The sequence below is a fragment of the Callospermophilus lateralis genome, chromosome 18 (genome assembly GCF_048772815.1).
Source record: "Callospermophilus lateralis isolate mCalLat2 chromosome 18, mCalLat2.hap1, whole genome shotgun sequence".
NCBI classification, from domain to species: domain Eukaryota; kingdom Metazoa; phylum Chordata; class Mammalia; order Rodentia; family Sciuridae; genus Callospermophilus; species Callospermophilus lateralis.
Window position 1 is genome coordinate 8,476,831 of NC_135322.1, and position 13,315 is coordinate 8,490,145.

The following is a 13,315-nucleotide window of genomic DNA, read 5'->3' on the forward strand; positions in this document are numbered from 1 at the left end:
TTCCACTGACTGGTTTGCCCTAAAGATATGTCACTTTAAGGCTCTTATTTTATGAGTGTTCCCTTGATTAAAAACATCCGATCCTTCCCTGGAAACTCCCAATATTTCTGTGTCTATTTCTGCTTTTCTGAAGTGGTCTATATCTTTCCACATTGTTTTCCTTTTCTTCCACTTTGTTTGTATTCTCTTTTGAAACTGATGATTGTGATGCTGATGAAAGTCCTTTGAATTTCATCTTCATGTAGGATGATTTTTATTGTTTTTACCTGTTTCTAACCTCAGTAGGTTTTGGAATAATATCTTTCTTTTGAAAGGGTCAGAGTTGAGGTAATTGGGAAACCGTTGTTTTTCTCCACACTGAGATGCCAATTATTCATATTGGGGATAAATAAAGTCAGAGACAGGGGGCAGGATGAGGCTATAACTATGATCACACTTCATTTCATGGCTCTTTTTTCATTTTTAAAAATTTTAAGCCGCTCAAAGTGCTGACCTATCCATGTCACCAGGGAAAAGGTTTTACCACTTGGTTAATTTTAGCCACAGTGAACACCATGGGAAACCCTGCAGGCAAGTTGCATAAACAAGACATTCTGCATGGCCATCTCTTAGTTCTCCATGTCGGGAGCCTGGATACAGTGACAGGGTGTGCATGGAGCCTGAGTTAACAGTGAACACTGCCATGAGAACCTCTCTCATATCCTGGACATCAAAGGCACAGACACAGAAAATACACAAAGCCCAGAAATAGTTAAAAACATTAGAAAGTTCTTAAAGAAGGAAAATCATCACGAATAGAAAACAGACCTGTCACTGAACCAGATTCATTTACTTCACAAACAGGCCATGGTTTTGAGGCCAGGTTCTTGGGGAAGGACAAAGATTGGTTTGGACAGCTAGGAAGCCAAAGAAGGTGGGAGGCTCTGACCAGCAAAGCCACGACAGGGAGCCTAGTGTGCAGAAGGGCCACACAGTGGGGGGTGGGAGTGGGCAGGAAGGATTGATGACTGCAGGCTTCTAGGGCCACTCCCAAGGCCTGAATGGGACATTATGTTAGTTCACTTTATCTTACTGTACTCAGCTTTCATGGGAGGAGATAAGTTGAGTAAATTTAGGTGAAATCAGCCTTGCATTTTAGTTCCAGATGAGCCACTTGAGCAATGATGAATATGCTCAGCTGCAGAGTTAAACAGACACCGGACCCACAGTTTTAGGGCAGCAATGAAGAGAGATACTACATGAAGGCCGAGATGGCAAGCTTCTCAATTCTGTTTTTTCACTACACATTGTACATCTGCAGGACAAAGGGAACAGTCAGGGATTTTATGAAAATGGTCTTCAAATGCATTTACAAAACCCAAAGCAAGTATTTTCATCATAACCTCAAATAGGAATTGTTTTCTACAGCAAGATAGGGGGAGACCAAAACTATATAGCTCATACCTCCAAATTAGTGAATTTCACAGCCAAACTCAAAGCAGGCAGTGGCAAAAAAAAGTTTATTTAAATTTTACCTTTATGACAAGATTATTGGAGAAATATACGGTATCACCCATAACAGGCCAATAAGTTACCAGACTAAACGTCAGAACATTTCAGTACTAAATGTATGTCCTAGGACACCTCCTACCTTTATTTTTCTCATGATTCCAGACACTGCTTTAAATATGGGAGAATTGGTGATGGACAAATCCAGAGTCATTTACAGCAGAACAGGAGACTCAACTGTGTCCCAAGTCTCAATTTAATTTGGAACGACTCTATACATGTCAGCTCACATAAAACCATCTCTTAAATGCTGAGTAGAAATGAGAGTCTATGAATATATTGCACCATTCACCATTTATGTAAGTATTAAAAGTTTTATTCATACCACTTTTGATTGATGCTGTAACACACACCAGGAATTAAAACAAATGTAGGTTGGAAATTATACTCCTCTACATCATCATCATCATAAATGCTGGTGATACATGTGACAGAAAAGGAACCTGAACTACTCCTGTATTGTATTTCTTCATTTAAAAGTAGACACCATGGTGGGTAATATTCATATTATGTTTGTAAGCATCTGTGTGTTTGAAATACTACAAAGACTATTTTAAGGGCTAGGATGTGATGGAGTGAATATTGAAGTCCCAGTGATTTTTACAAGCAAGTGATCAGAGAAAGAAGAATATATGATTCAAGACTCCAGAATGAAGAAGCACATTTGTAATTTTTTGTCTCAGCTCTGTACGTATACATAGGTTGGGTTCATTTGGAAAAACTCCTTGGTGCATGGGAATCAATTTTAGTGCATGATCCCACTTTCCCCGCCAGGACACTCCCTCTCCCATTGTCCTTTCTCTAGAGGACTAGACTTCCTTTTTCTCATCTATCATTTTATATTTCACTGGCTCTTTATGTCACCTAACCTTCCTTCCCCCTTCCTTTTAGAAATGTGTTTTATCTTAAGAACCATCAAGATGTATACATGTCCCAGGACAGGAGACCAATGTCAGTATCCACGTAAAATCTGGAATTTGGGGAGGACATTACTCCCATGGGAACAGCTCTTTGGGGAAACCTGCCATCTTCTCCTGGTAAACTTCATCCAAGGCTTCAGCTTGGGCCACTGTGAGGTGATTCTTCCAGTCCCCACAGATGCCTGGAAAACATGAAGTAGACGCAGATCAGATCCAGGGAGAGGTCTTAAGACGGCTACCTCCTCCCTGCTCTGTCAAGACAGCAGAGTGACCCCTGGGACATGGTGAGGCCTTCTCCTGCCTGGCCACCATGCGCATTTCCCCTCTCCCTGTCTGGAAGGTGGTCCTGACTGCCCTTCTCTCCAAACCACCCTGCACAGAATCCACAAGCAGCCATCCTGGCTATAAATCAGAACACCTGGACTGGAACTAAGGCTGACCACTTCTATTTGTAGCACTTTGGCTCAAGCTAAAAGAATTTCTGAGCTGTGTGATCAGAGCAGGTCACGACTAGTCCCTCTGCTTTTGGCCAATCCCTGTGAGAAGTTCTTCTGCACGTGGCACCACGTGGATCCATTCCCAGAACCCATGGCTCCAGTCCCTTGGGGCTCAGAGTCTCCCAGGACGTCCAGGCTCCTTCAGCCAAGTTCCCTGGTGCTTTGAGGCTCTAGGTGTAGGGTCCTTGTTGGTTGGGACTCCGTCCCTGGGTCTGCCCATTTGCTCTCTCGGCTCCATGACACAGTCTTCTGATTCAGCTTCAGACTTGCCATGTGCCCCCTCCTCAGGGTGTTTACCTTCCCTGCTCCTCACCCCAGAGTGCTGTCCTAGCAGACACCTCCACCTCTGTCCATTGGCCTCACTCATATGTTTACTCCAGTGCAGTGACTCAGTGGGGCTCTCAGCTCAGAAGCGTACGTCTCCATCCTCGTTAATAGCAAAGATCAAACATGATACGTTCTGTATACATCCTTTTATAAATAATTTATTTTTTTAATTATAGATGGATACAATATCTTTATTTTATTTTTATGTGGTGCTGAGGAAGGAACCCAGTGCCTCAGGCATGCTAGACGAGCGCGCTCCCTCTGAGCCACCACCCCAGCCCTGTACTTCCTTTCTGAATGTGCATAAGGTATGCATTTCTGAGATATCAGGATATGAAATCATTTTTACAAATTACCTAAGAATTAGTGCTTAATGGAATGACATGGTATATGTTCAATAACAAATGTTTGAAAGGATAAATAAAGAATGAGTAATATCCTAGTATAATACCTGGTTTTCCAGGTAAGGTATTTTTAAAAAAGCCTTGGAGGGGTTACTGAGTAGTGGGTGGATGGGAAGCTAAAGATATGGACATAAATCATACCCTTTATTTATGTGGTCACGGTATTATATATGACAAATTAATTTTGACCTAGCAGCCCAAACTAATTAATCAATAAAATATTTAATGACATCTAAACTAATATACACCTATAAACAATACACCTAAATGAATACCAAGTAGCAGAATTTCTAATATGTAATGGCTCTCCTAAAACCACTCATTCTTACTCCCACTTTCATTGGTATCTTCATTAGTAGAACAGTCTTTATTGATTTCTTCTGCTAGGCATGGGCTCTCGTCTACCTCCCTGGCCCAGTCCTCTGTTTTATGGCTCTGTGCTCCAGGCACTCTGTGGCAGGAATCCTGACCTATTGAATATCCTTTGAAGGATTTGGTATATTGATTCTATGGTTTACTATTCCAGGTGCACATAAACTTGGGAAAAACAGGTTCTGCCACTACTCGGAGCAGATATTTTCAATAGGCCTGATTCCAAATGTGTAGATATGATTCATCTTTCCTCAAAGAAAAGAGGCCTTACAATGTCTCAGAGCAAATGACCCACTCCCCACCTTCTCCAATTTGGTCTTTCTTTGTGTCTCTCTCTCTTTAGGGCAGTGCTCAAACACCAGTGGAGTGGCCCAGATACCACCATCTCCAGAACCCCCCTCCTCCCCAAGACTGAGTCCACCTTCTCCAGGTACCTGCAGCCCATCCCAGTCCCATGAACACAGTTTTCCCACAAGGGCACTAGAGGCTTTCCGGGCCATGAATGGTTAAAGCTGAAAAGGCCCAACTCCGTCACCTTCAGTGTCGGGCGGGGAACACAGAGTGCCCTCCACGTGCTCTCACACATTGTGATACCGCAGCATTTTACCTTTTCTAGTAATTTTGAAATTCTTAGTAGTGAAAGTTTCAGACAGTATTTCAAAGTTGGACATCTTGTTTTGATTCATGACTTGGAAGGAGCTGTTCTTGAGGACGGAGTCCAGTTCTTCTGGACTCAACTTCTTTCCCAGGAACTGACAGATCCTCTCTATGGCGCTTCTTGGGTCCTACGTGTGAACAATCAAGAGTGAGGCTCTGAACGGGAAGGACAGCAGAGACGGGAAATGGGAACAGAAGTGTTAGGAGGGGTGTGGGGGAGGAAGAGGAGAGGGCGACACCTCAAAATGGGAAAAGACTGAAGTGGGTGCTGGATGGAGGGAGAAAGAGCAAGGGGCCAGCAGAGGGAGTGAAGGATGTGGTGACGAGAGGATCAACAGGGTCTTCCCAGGGAGGCTGAGCTCAGGACACCCCAAAGGCAGGTGTTGGACGTCTAGAGAACGTCCTTGCAACATGAGCAAGGAGAAAAATCCCCCAAAGACTAATCCTTAACTGACATTGAATAACCATGGGGCTTTAAAATATCTCCCTAAACTTGACCCATGATTATTGATGTGTATTCCTGGGAGATCACACCAAGGAAGTAGATCTTTATAAGGAGGATTTCTTGGAATCCTCGACCTTCCCGGTGGCACAATCAGGCTTTATTAGTAGCGTTTTTTTTCATGATCCCCAGTCACTATATAACAAGAAGACGCACAACTGTGGCAACAACTTAAAGAAACATGTGGTTTGAGTGGAGAATCACAGGGACGTGTGGGAGCTTGTGGCTGAGGTGGCTGGAGGTGGCATCAAGGTCCTTGGTGAGAACCGACCTCATGCTGAGAAACCAGCAAAAGAGGAAGCAGCGGCAGAAAGGTGACCAGGGTCCTTTCTCCAGGGTAAGCAGATGCCTGAGCCTGTGCCACCTTCTCTGTCCCCAAGACACACTCACAGGCCAGCTGTTCTCTAAAGGTCTTTTCAGTCTTTTACTTTTTCTTACATTGCTTAAGAGTTCTGAAAAAAAAAAATTCTAAAAATCTTAAAGCTTACAGCTATGTCTGAACCTCTAAAAATCACACACAGAACTGTGCAACTTTGTGCTGCTCAGAATGGCATTTTTCTACACCATCAGAAAAATGAAGTTAGAATCAGAATCTATTTGATGTGTGATGATCCAACTTGTGAATGTGGCACATGTATAAACCCAGAAATAAATCATATGTTTAGTTGGGAACATTCAAAATTTTTTCTGTTTCTTATTTTGAAATGTATGATTGATTGCTCTTCTCCACAGTCACCGCCCTGTGCTTCAGATCCCTGGAAGTCATTGCTGTTCCCAGCTGTACCCTGCACCCGCCCACCAGGGCTGAGCATCATCTGCAGGACTTTCCTGTTACTCAGCCCCTGACCCCTCAGAATAGCTACACAAAGTTATATCTCACATTCATGTCACTTTGTCAGTCAAGAGGAGAAGCCAGAAAGGTGGACACAACTCTAGGATCAATGCTTTCTGCCCAGTTTCTTCTGATGACGAGGTTTCTGTCAGCATCATAGGTCCTGCCTGCAGAGACCTTGGCAGCCACAGGTGCAATCATAAGCCATTGCCCTCTGCCTGGGTGTGGAAGGGCCCTTTAGATGTTGCCAGATGTAATAGATTGAAGATGTGAAGAAGGAGATTGGAGCTTGAGAGAGTCAGGCAGAAGCAGAGCGATGGAGATCAAAGTTTACTACTCTTCTTGACCTCTGGGAGGCGGCACTGTGACAGGGAAGGTGGAGTGGAGACCCTGAGGACCTGGAATGTCAGGGGCAGCAATCAGGGCTACGAGGTGCTGACCCTTGAGAAGGGGGCTCACCTTCTGCAGCTCTTCATAACTCAGCAGCAAGACGTTCTCCCTGTCTCTCATGGACATCCAGCCACGAATGTGCTCGAACCATGATCCATAGGGCACTGTGGGGCAGGCACATGGGTGCAGGTTACACACTGCCAAACAGAAGCTGGACTGTCCATGTCACTCTTCACACCCTGACACCTTGATTCATGTATAATTGATAAATGCTGCTCAAATTAGGTAATGAAATACAGAGGGAAACATTCCTGAATTCCTTCTATGAAGCCAGTATCATACTGATACCCAAACCAGAGAAAGACACATCAAGTAAGGAAATCAACAAACCAATATTCCTCAGGAACACAGATACAGAAAACCTTATTGAAATATTAGAAAATCCTATTCAACATTAAGATTAAACACAAGACATGTTGTATTAACACTGTAAGATCATACATCACAACGTGCTGATTTCATTGTGGGGATGTGAGGTAGGTGCATCCTATGCCAACTCATAAATGTATTTTACCACATCAATAGATTTTGCCTTGAGAGAAGAACTTGGCTGAGCACCCTAAAGGCTATCTGTGACAAGCCCAAAGCCAACATCATGCTAACCTGGGAAAAACTGGAAGCTTTGCTCCTGAATCCAGAACAAGGCACGGATGTCCACTGTCACCTCTCCCATTCAATAAACTTCTTAAAAGTCTAGTCAGAGAAAGCAGGCAGGAGAAGGAGAAAAGAAAAGGACAAGAAAATACGAGTTGGAAAGAATGAAGCCAAATTACCAGTGTTTGCAGATGATGGGATACCATACTTTGAATCCCCAAACACTTGTAGAATTGATGACCAACTCCACAGAGTAGAAGGATACAAAATCACCACAACAAATTCCAGAACTACTCTTCTTAACAATAGTGAATCTGCTGAGGAAGAAATCAGGAATGCTTTTCATTCACAATGGTCCCAAGAAATACCTAGGTAGCCAGGTGCGGTGGTGCCCACCTGTAATCCCAGCAGCTTGGGAGCCTGAGGCAGGAGGTTGGCAAGTTCAAAATCAGCCTGAGCAACTTAGTGAGGCCCTAAGGAACTCAGCAAGACCCCGTCTCTATATAAAATATCAGAAAATGGGGGGATATGACTCAGCGGTCGATCGACCCTGACTTCAATCCCTGGCTGGTATCAAAACAAATAATCAACAACACAAAAGTCCTAAGCATAATTTTCCCAAAGAGGAGGGAGACCTCACAGAAACCCTGAGAAACCAGGGACTGAAGAAGACGCCAGAAGGTGAAAAGCCCTTCCATATTCTTAAATGACCAGAATCAAAAAGGCCATATTACCCAAAGAATTCTACAGATTCAATGAAATCCACATCAAACACCAAAGACATCCTTCACAGAAATAGAAGAAACAATCCCCAATTAGATGACAAACAAAAATCCAAAGCCTTTCTCAGCAGTCTGAACTATGATGAAGGGCAGGTGTGTGGCTCCGTGGTAGAGCACTTGACTGGCGTAGGCAAGGCCCTGGGTCTAATCCCCAACACACTAACACACACACACACACACACACACACACACACACACACACATGAATAGTGCTGAAGTTAATCACGTTTTAAATGCTTCCCAGTCCCAAATCATACTAAGGAGAAATAGTAACAAACAATTGTAACTGTAAAGACAGACACATAGACCCATGGGTGAGAATGGAAGACACAGAGACAACCACACAATGGCATCATCTGACCCTTAACAAAGACACCAGAAGCCCATACTGAGAAAAACACAGCCAGTCTAATGATTGCTGCTTGGAAAATTAAATAGCTACATGCAGAAGAATGGAGCGAAATCCTGCAGAACTCAACTCAAAGTGGATGAAAAAACACAGGATTGGACCACAAACACTACAAGGACTAGCAGAAAACACAGCGCGTGCATTCCAACATACAGGTGCAGGCTTTCTCCTCCAGAGACTTCTATGCTCAGGAAGGGAAACTGAGAATTGCTGAATGGCATCAAGTTAAGAAGCTTCTGAACAGCAAAGGAATCGAGACAGAGGAGAGAGGAAAGAGGATTAACATTCAGAATATATAAAGAACTCAAAAGTCTTAACACCAAAAACCAAGTAATCCAATGAGTAGGTGGGCAAATGAATGACCATTTCTAAAAGGAGAAAGAAAATGGCCAAAAATTTTATGAAAAAAAAAATTCCAACATTTTTAACAACTTCACTCCAGTTAGAATGGCAATCATCAAGAACACAATAAATAAATAATAATAAATGCTGGCAGGCATGGGAGTGAAAGGGGGCACTTACACACTATTGGGATTGGAAATTAGCACAACCACCATGGAAATCAGTGTGGAGTTTCCTCAAAAGACTAGGAATGGAGCCACCATATGATCTGGTCACAGAGCTCCATGGTATTTACCCAAAGGAATGAAAGTCAGTGCACTACAGCGACATGCACAGCCATGTTGGTAGCAGTCCAACTCCCAGCAGCTACGGTATGGAACCAGCCTGGGTGTCCCCTGACTGAAGGACAGACAAATAAATATGTCACATCACATGGTGGGTCTTACTCAGTCATCAAGAAGAACTAAATTATGTCATTTGCAGGAAAATGGGTGGGTTGGAGAACAGCATAATATTTGAAACAAGCCAGACTCACAAAGCCAAGGGTGGTCTGTTTTCCTAACATGTGGAAAGGATACACAAAGAGAATTCAAAAGGGATTTCACAAAAGTAGGAGAAAGGCCAGGAGACTAGAGGAAGCAAATCTGTCACAGAACACTCACCGTTTCCTTCCAAGAACCATTGAAAATATTGTTCCAGTGACTCTGGGCTCTTATTCAGTTTTGTCATAGTCTGATGATAATAACCTGACACAAGAACATCTTTGGGACTTCTCATAACATATATCACCTTGAATTAAGGAAAAATGAGGAATGAAAAATCAGCCTCAATTGGTCATTTCCCGCCTTGATCTGTATCCAGGCAGTTATTACTTAAGCTCTACTAATAAACATCAGTGGGTTCCTTTAATGAATTAATTATAACATTCATTAATGAAATACTTTAACGTCCCTATTACATATTCATGTGCAGGAATAGAAGAGGAAGACCTTGTCTCTTCTCTCTGGGATGTTAGTTGACTCCACATGGGAAGCAGCTGGAAAGGTCTAAGTAGTGAGTGGGGAGGGGGGTGTGCTTTCCCAGAATGATCCCCAGCAGCAGAATGGGTTAATCAATTCTGGTATATTCAGATTCATAGCAACACACAGTCATTCTCACACTCAAGACCATCCAGGAACGTCACAGATGTGACATCTAAATTGCATGAATGCCTTTATACAAATTCAAGAATAAGCAAAAGTCATCTGTAGCTGAAGTGCAGGGAGTGGTTTCCTCAGGTGTGGGGCACTGACTGGTAGGAAGAGCGTGGGAAGACTCTCTGGATACTAGAAAAGTCTAATCTGGTCTGGGTGATAGTTTCCCAACTGTGTACGTATGTGCATAGGAAGAGGCTGGTGTTCAAGATTAGTGAACACACACACAAACACACACACTCACCATTTTGTACTTGAACATCAGAAATTGACTTTGTATTTGCACCAACTTCCCTGGTGTTGTTATTGGAGGTCTTGTGCCTCCTTAAACCTCAGTTTAATCAGGCAGGGGTTAAAGAAACCCAACAGGAGACATGAAAGTGAGTCTGTTGGGGCAGCCTCACTGTTAGACACTTTATGACATTTCCAAGACAGGAGATTATTTTTCTAAATTTCTTGACGTTGTTTAAACAAAACCATGAAAAACTTCAGAAGTCAACAAACACTTTTAAAAGGTGTGTTTCTAAAGAGATTCTGTGGCATGTCACATCTGGGATATCCCTGGTCTGTGCTGATCCTCTGTCAGCCAGAGGGAGGCTGCAGTGGCTGCTAATCACAAGACACAGTGGCATGCCCTGGGCTGCCCTGGAGACATAGCTGGCCACCAGTCCTGAGCCGCCCCTGGATTCATGCTTTATCAATGTGTGCGTGCTCCGCTCCCCATGTGGGCAACACTGACCTCTCTGCTTCCACCGACCTGGCAGGAGGCTTTTATTGATTTAATACAGGCTGACGTCTTAAAGAGCTGCAAGGCTGGGATAATCCAGTGTAGATTATAAATTCAGCTTGCACAGGAGAGTGGTTTTCTAAGATTCTGGCATTAGCCTGTGACTTTCCTGAATCTGGCAAGGTAATCTGTGTTATGGTCCACATTCTGGCCCTCAGTGTGGTCTTGTTGTGGCCACGTCAACCACACCTCATATCTGAGAATGTTATTTCTCACCCAATTTACCAATAAGCAGACTCCCAGCAAGATCTGCAGGGGTTATCTAGACACATGGAAGGTAAAAAGTCATTGATCAAACATTAGGCACTGACCTTGGCCTTGGAAGTGAATAAAGACTTGGGGAAGAGATGGAAGGGGAGGTGAGAGGCCAGGAGCCGTGGGCCCTCTCTGTCCATTAACATTTTATAGCCCACATCTGTCTCTAACCAAGGTGCACGTTCCCAGATGGGCACAGATTGAATCCACTTGGTATCCCCTTTGGAGTGAATCAGACAGAGAATTTCAATCACCCAGTGGGATCCTAGATAAGGAAGGAAAAGTGATAGTTACTCATATCAACCTGGCTTGTGAAGAAACACATAATGATGAAATGCATAACATAAACTTTACCTCATACCCATTTTAAGTACGCTGTGAGTGGTGCTTAACATTGTTAAGCACATTCCTCATTTTGCTCAATCAATGTTGAGAAACCTTTCATGGTGAAAAACCATGCTCCTTAACAACATTTCCCTATTTAAAACTCCATATTTTTGACCCTGAAACCCACCATTGGGCTTTTTGTTTCTATGAAGTTGACTACACTAGGTATTTTGCACCAATGGAATCCTATAGTATTTGTCCTGTTGTGCCCAACATACTGCATTTAGCATAAGACCCTCTAGATTGATCTGTGTTATAGAGGGTGTCAGACATTCCTTGTGAAGGTGAATCGTATTCCATTGTATTAACATGCCACATTTTGTTATGCATTCATCTATGAAAGGATTTTTAAGTTGCTCCACCTCTTGGCTGTTTGCTGAGATCAGTTTTATATGTTCCCCTTTCCCTTGACTTCCCAGCACAGTGCCCCTTCCAAGGACACTGGCCTCAATCCTCGCCCTGATGAAATGCCCCTGCCCCCAGGCCCACCACATAGATTTATGATGCATGTCCTTTCAGTCCCTTGAATTTCTCAGGCTCCTCTGATTCCCAGCCGTTGTCCATGCTGACCCTCCTGCTCTAAAACCCCCCTCTTCACCCCGTGGCCTCCCACTCCCTCTTTCATTTCTATGGAGCTGGTATTTCACCCTTAAGTGCCCACTGGTCATTCTCTGCCAGCCCCCTCCCAGGCCACCACACAGATGCCTGGATGACATTAGGATTCACTCCTGTGTCTTCCTGCAGTAGCCTAGCTGACCCCTGCTGAGCACTATGTCACTGTGTCCTAGTCTGAATGGAGGTGGCCTGGGCACTGTCCCTTCCTCCCCCAAGCAGGGCTCACTGGCCGTAGAGGTCACGAACTCCATCTGCTGAGCAGGTGAGGAACACAGCCCTCGCCTTTCTCCTGGACAGTTCCTTTCCAGTTTCCTTACCTGACTTGGGGTATGACACCATTACTGTATCTTCGTCCTTTATCACAAATTTACTACATGCTTCTTTTAGGCCTTCACAGCTCCAACCAACACGGGGGAAAGGTAACCCTTCAAACCACAGGTAGCCATCTGTCATGGTGATGATCTCTCTGTGCCCGGTGCTGAGGTTCACAGCATTGGACCTTGTGGGAGATAGTGAGATTGGACTTTAAACCTAGTCTTAGTTCAACAAAAGCAAAAAAAAAAAGTAATGATTCAAAAGAATCATTAACTTTTTTTTGGTCAAATTAACTGTTATAAAAACAAATTGTAACTGGTGGTTTAAAGTTTCACTGTATTGATCAATTTTGGACTCATTCAGAGAACATGAGCCCTGTGACCTCAACATGCTCAACATGATCTCACGACAGGACGCCGTGGCAAGTGCTGCAAAATAATCCCACTGATGAATCCCTGAGACCTGAGAAAGCCACTCTTTCTCATTTATTTGCATTTGAAGCGTTTTCAAAGTAGAATGTTTTACATGCAACCGACTGATGCAGTGTATAAATAATAGCCTGGAAGCAGACAGAAGGACAGTGGACTGAAGACTCTCAGGCTAAAGGGCAGGAACCTGCTTCAGAGTCAGCAGATATGAGGTGGACTGTCACTGGTCTCCAGGGTCCAGGCCTCCATTCCCTTCTGATTAACCTGTGGGAGTGGGCTGCATGCTGTCAGGATTTAGGGGCTGAGATGAGAGAATCTTCATATCTACCACATAAAGTGTCGGTCAAAGCTCTGCCTCATCCTTGGTGGAGCACTCTCAGTGCCCAGGAGACTCGGGTCCAACAGCTCCACATGGCCAAGCAACACGCCCATCCAGGGGGCCCATAAATAGCCACCTACTGATTCCAGGAATGCTTCAGGATGCACCTACATCTTTGTCAGTCCCCATGGTCTTCTGTCAGCTAAAATGGAAACCGTCTAATGAATGTAAGCCCCACATTGAAGGCAACAGTGTTTCATGTAGAATGTATGATAACCAGGAACAAAACATTGCCACTTTTCCTGTTAATTCTTGGGTGTATCAATAGACCGAGCACTTGTGTATGACACTAGGAGCCGTTGATACTGACCCTAAATCTC

The 13,315-nt window shown here is 43.8% G+C and overlaps 1 protein-coding gene across 2 annotated transcripts; it reads right to left on the reverse strand.

Annotated features, from left to right (window-relative positions):
• Positions 1–2,537: 2,537 nt before the first annotated feature.
• LOC143383783 (sulfotransferase 2A1-like) lies at positions 2,538–12,326 on the reverse strand. 2 transcript variants are annotated; one of them, XM_076838704.1, is made up of 6 exons: positions 12,191–12,326; positions 10,928–11,136; positions 9,299–9,425; positions 6,519–6,613; positions 4,676–4,853; positions 2,538–2,650 (listed from the first exon to the last, which is right to left on the reverse strand). In XM_076838704.1, exons 1-6 carry the CDS (start codon positions 12,324–12,326, stop codon positions 2,538–2,540), a joined length of 858 nt encoding a protein of 285 aa, XP_076694819.1. The 2 variants fall into 2 exon arrangements, with proteins under 2 accessions (XP_076694819.1, XP_076694818.1); XM_076838703.1 differs by having other exon boundaries at positions 6,429–6,613.
• Between the last annotated feature and the right edge of the window lie 989 nt (positions 12,327–13,315).

Coding starts and splice junctions, on each gene's coding strand:
- LOC143383783 (XM_076838703.1), bottom strand. CDS start 12,326: ATGACAGATGGCTACCTGTGGTTTGAAGGGTTACCTTTCCCCCGTGTT. Junction 6,614..9,298: donor ATGGTTCTTGGAAGGAAACG/GTGAGTGTTCTG, acceptor CCTGCCCCACAG/TGCCCTATGGATCATGGTTC. Junction 4,854..6,428: donor GTCTCCACTCCACCTTCCCT/GTCACAGTGCCG, acceptor GTTCACACGTAG/GACCCAAGAAGCGCCATAGA.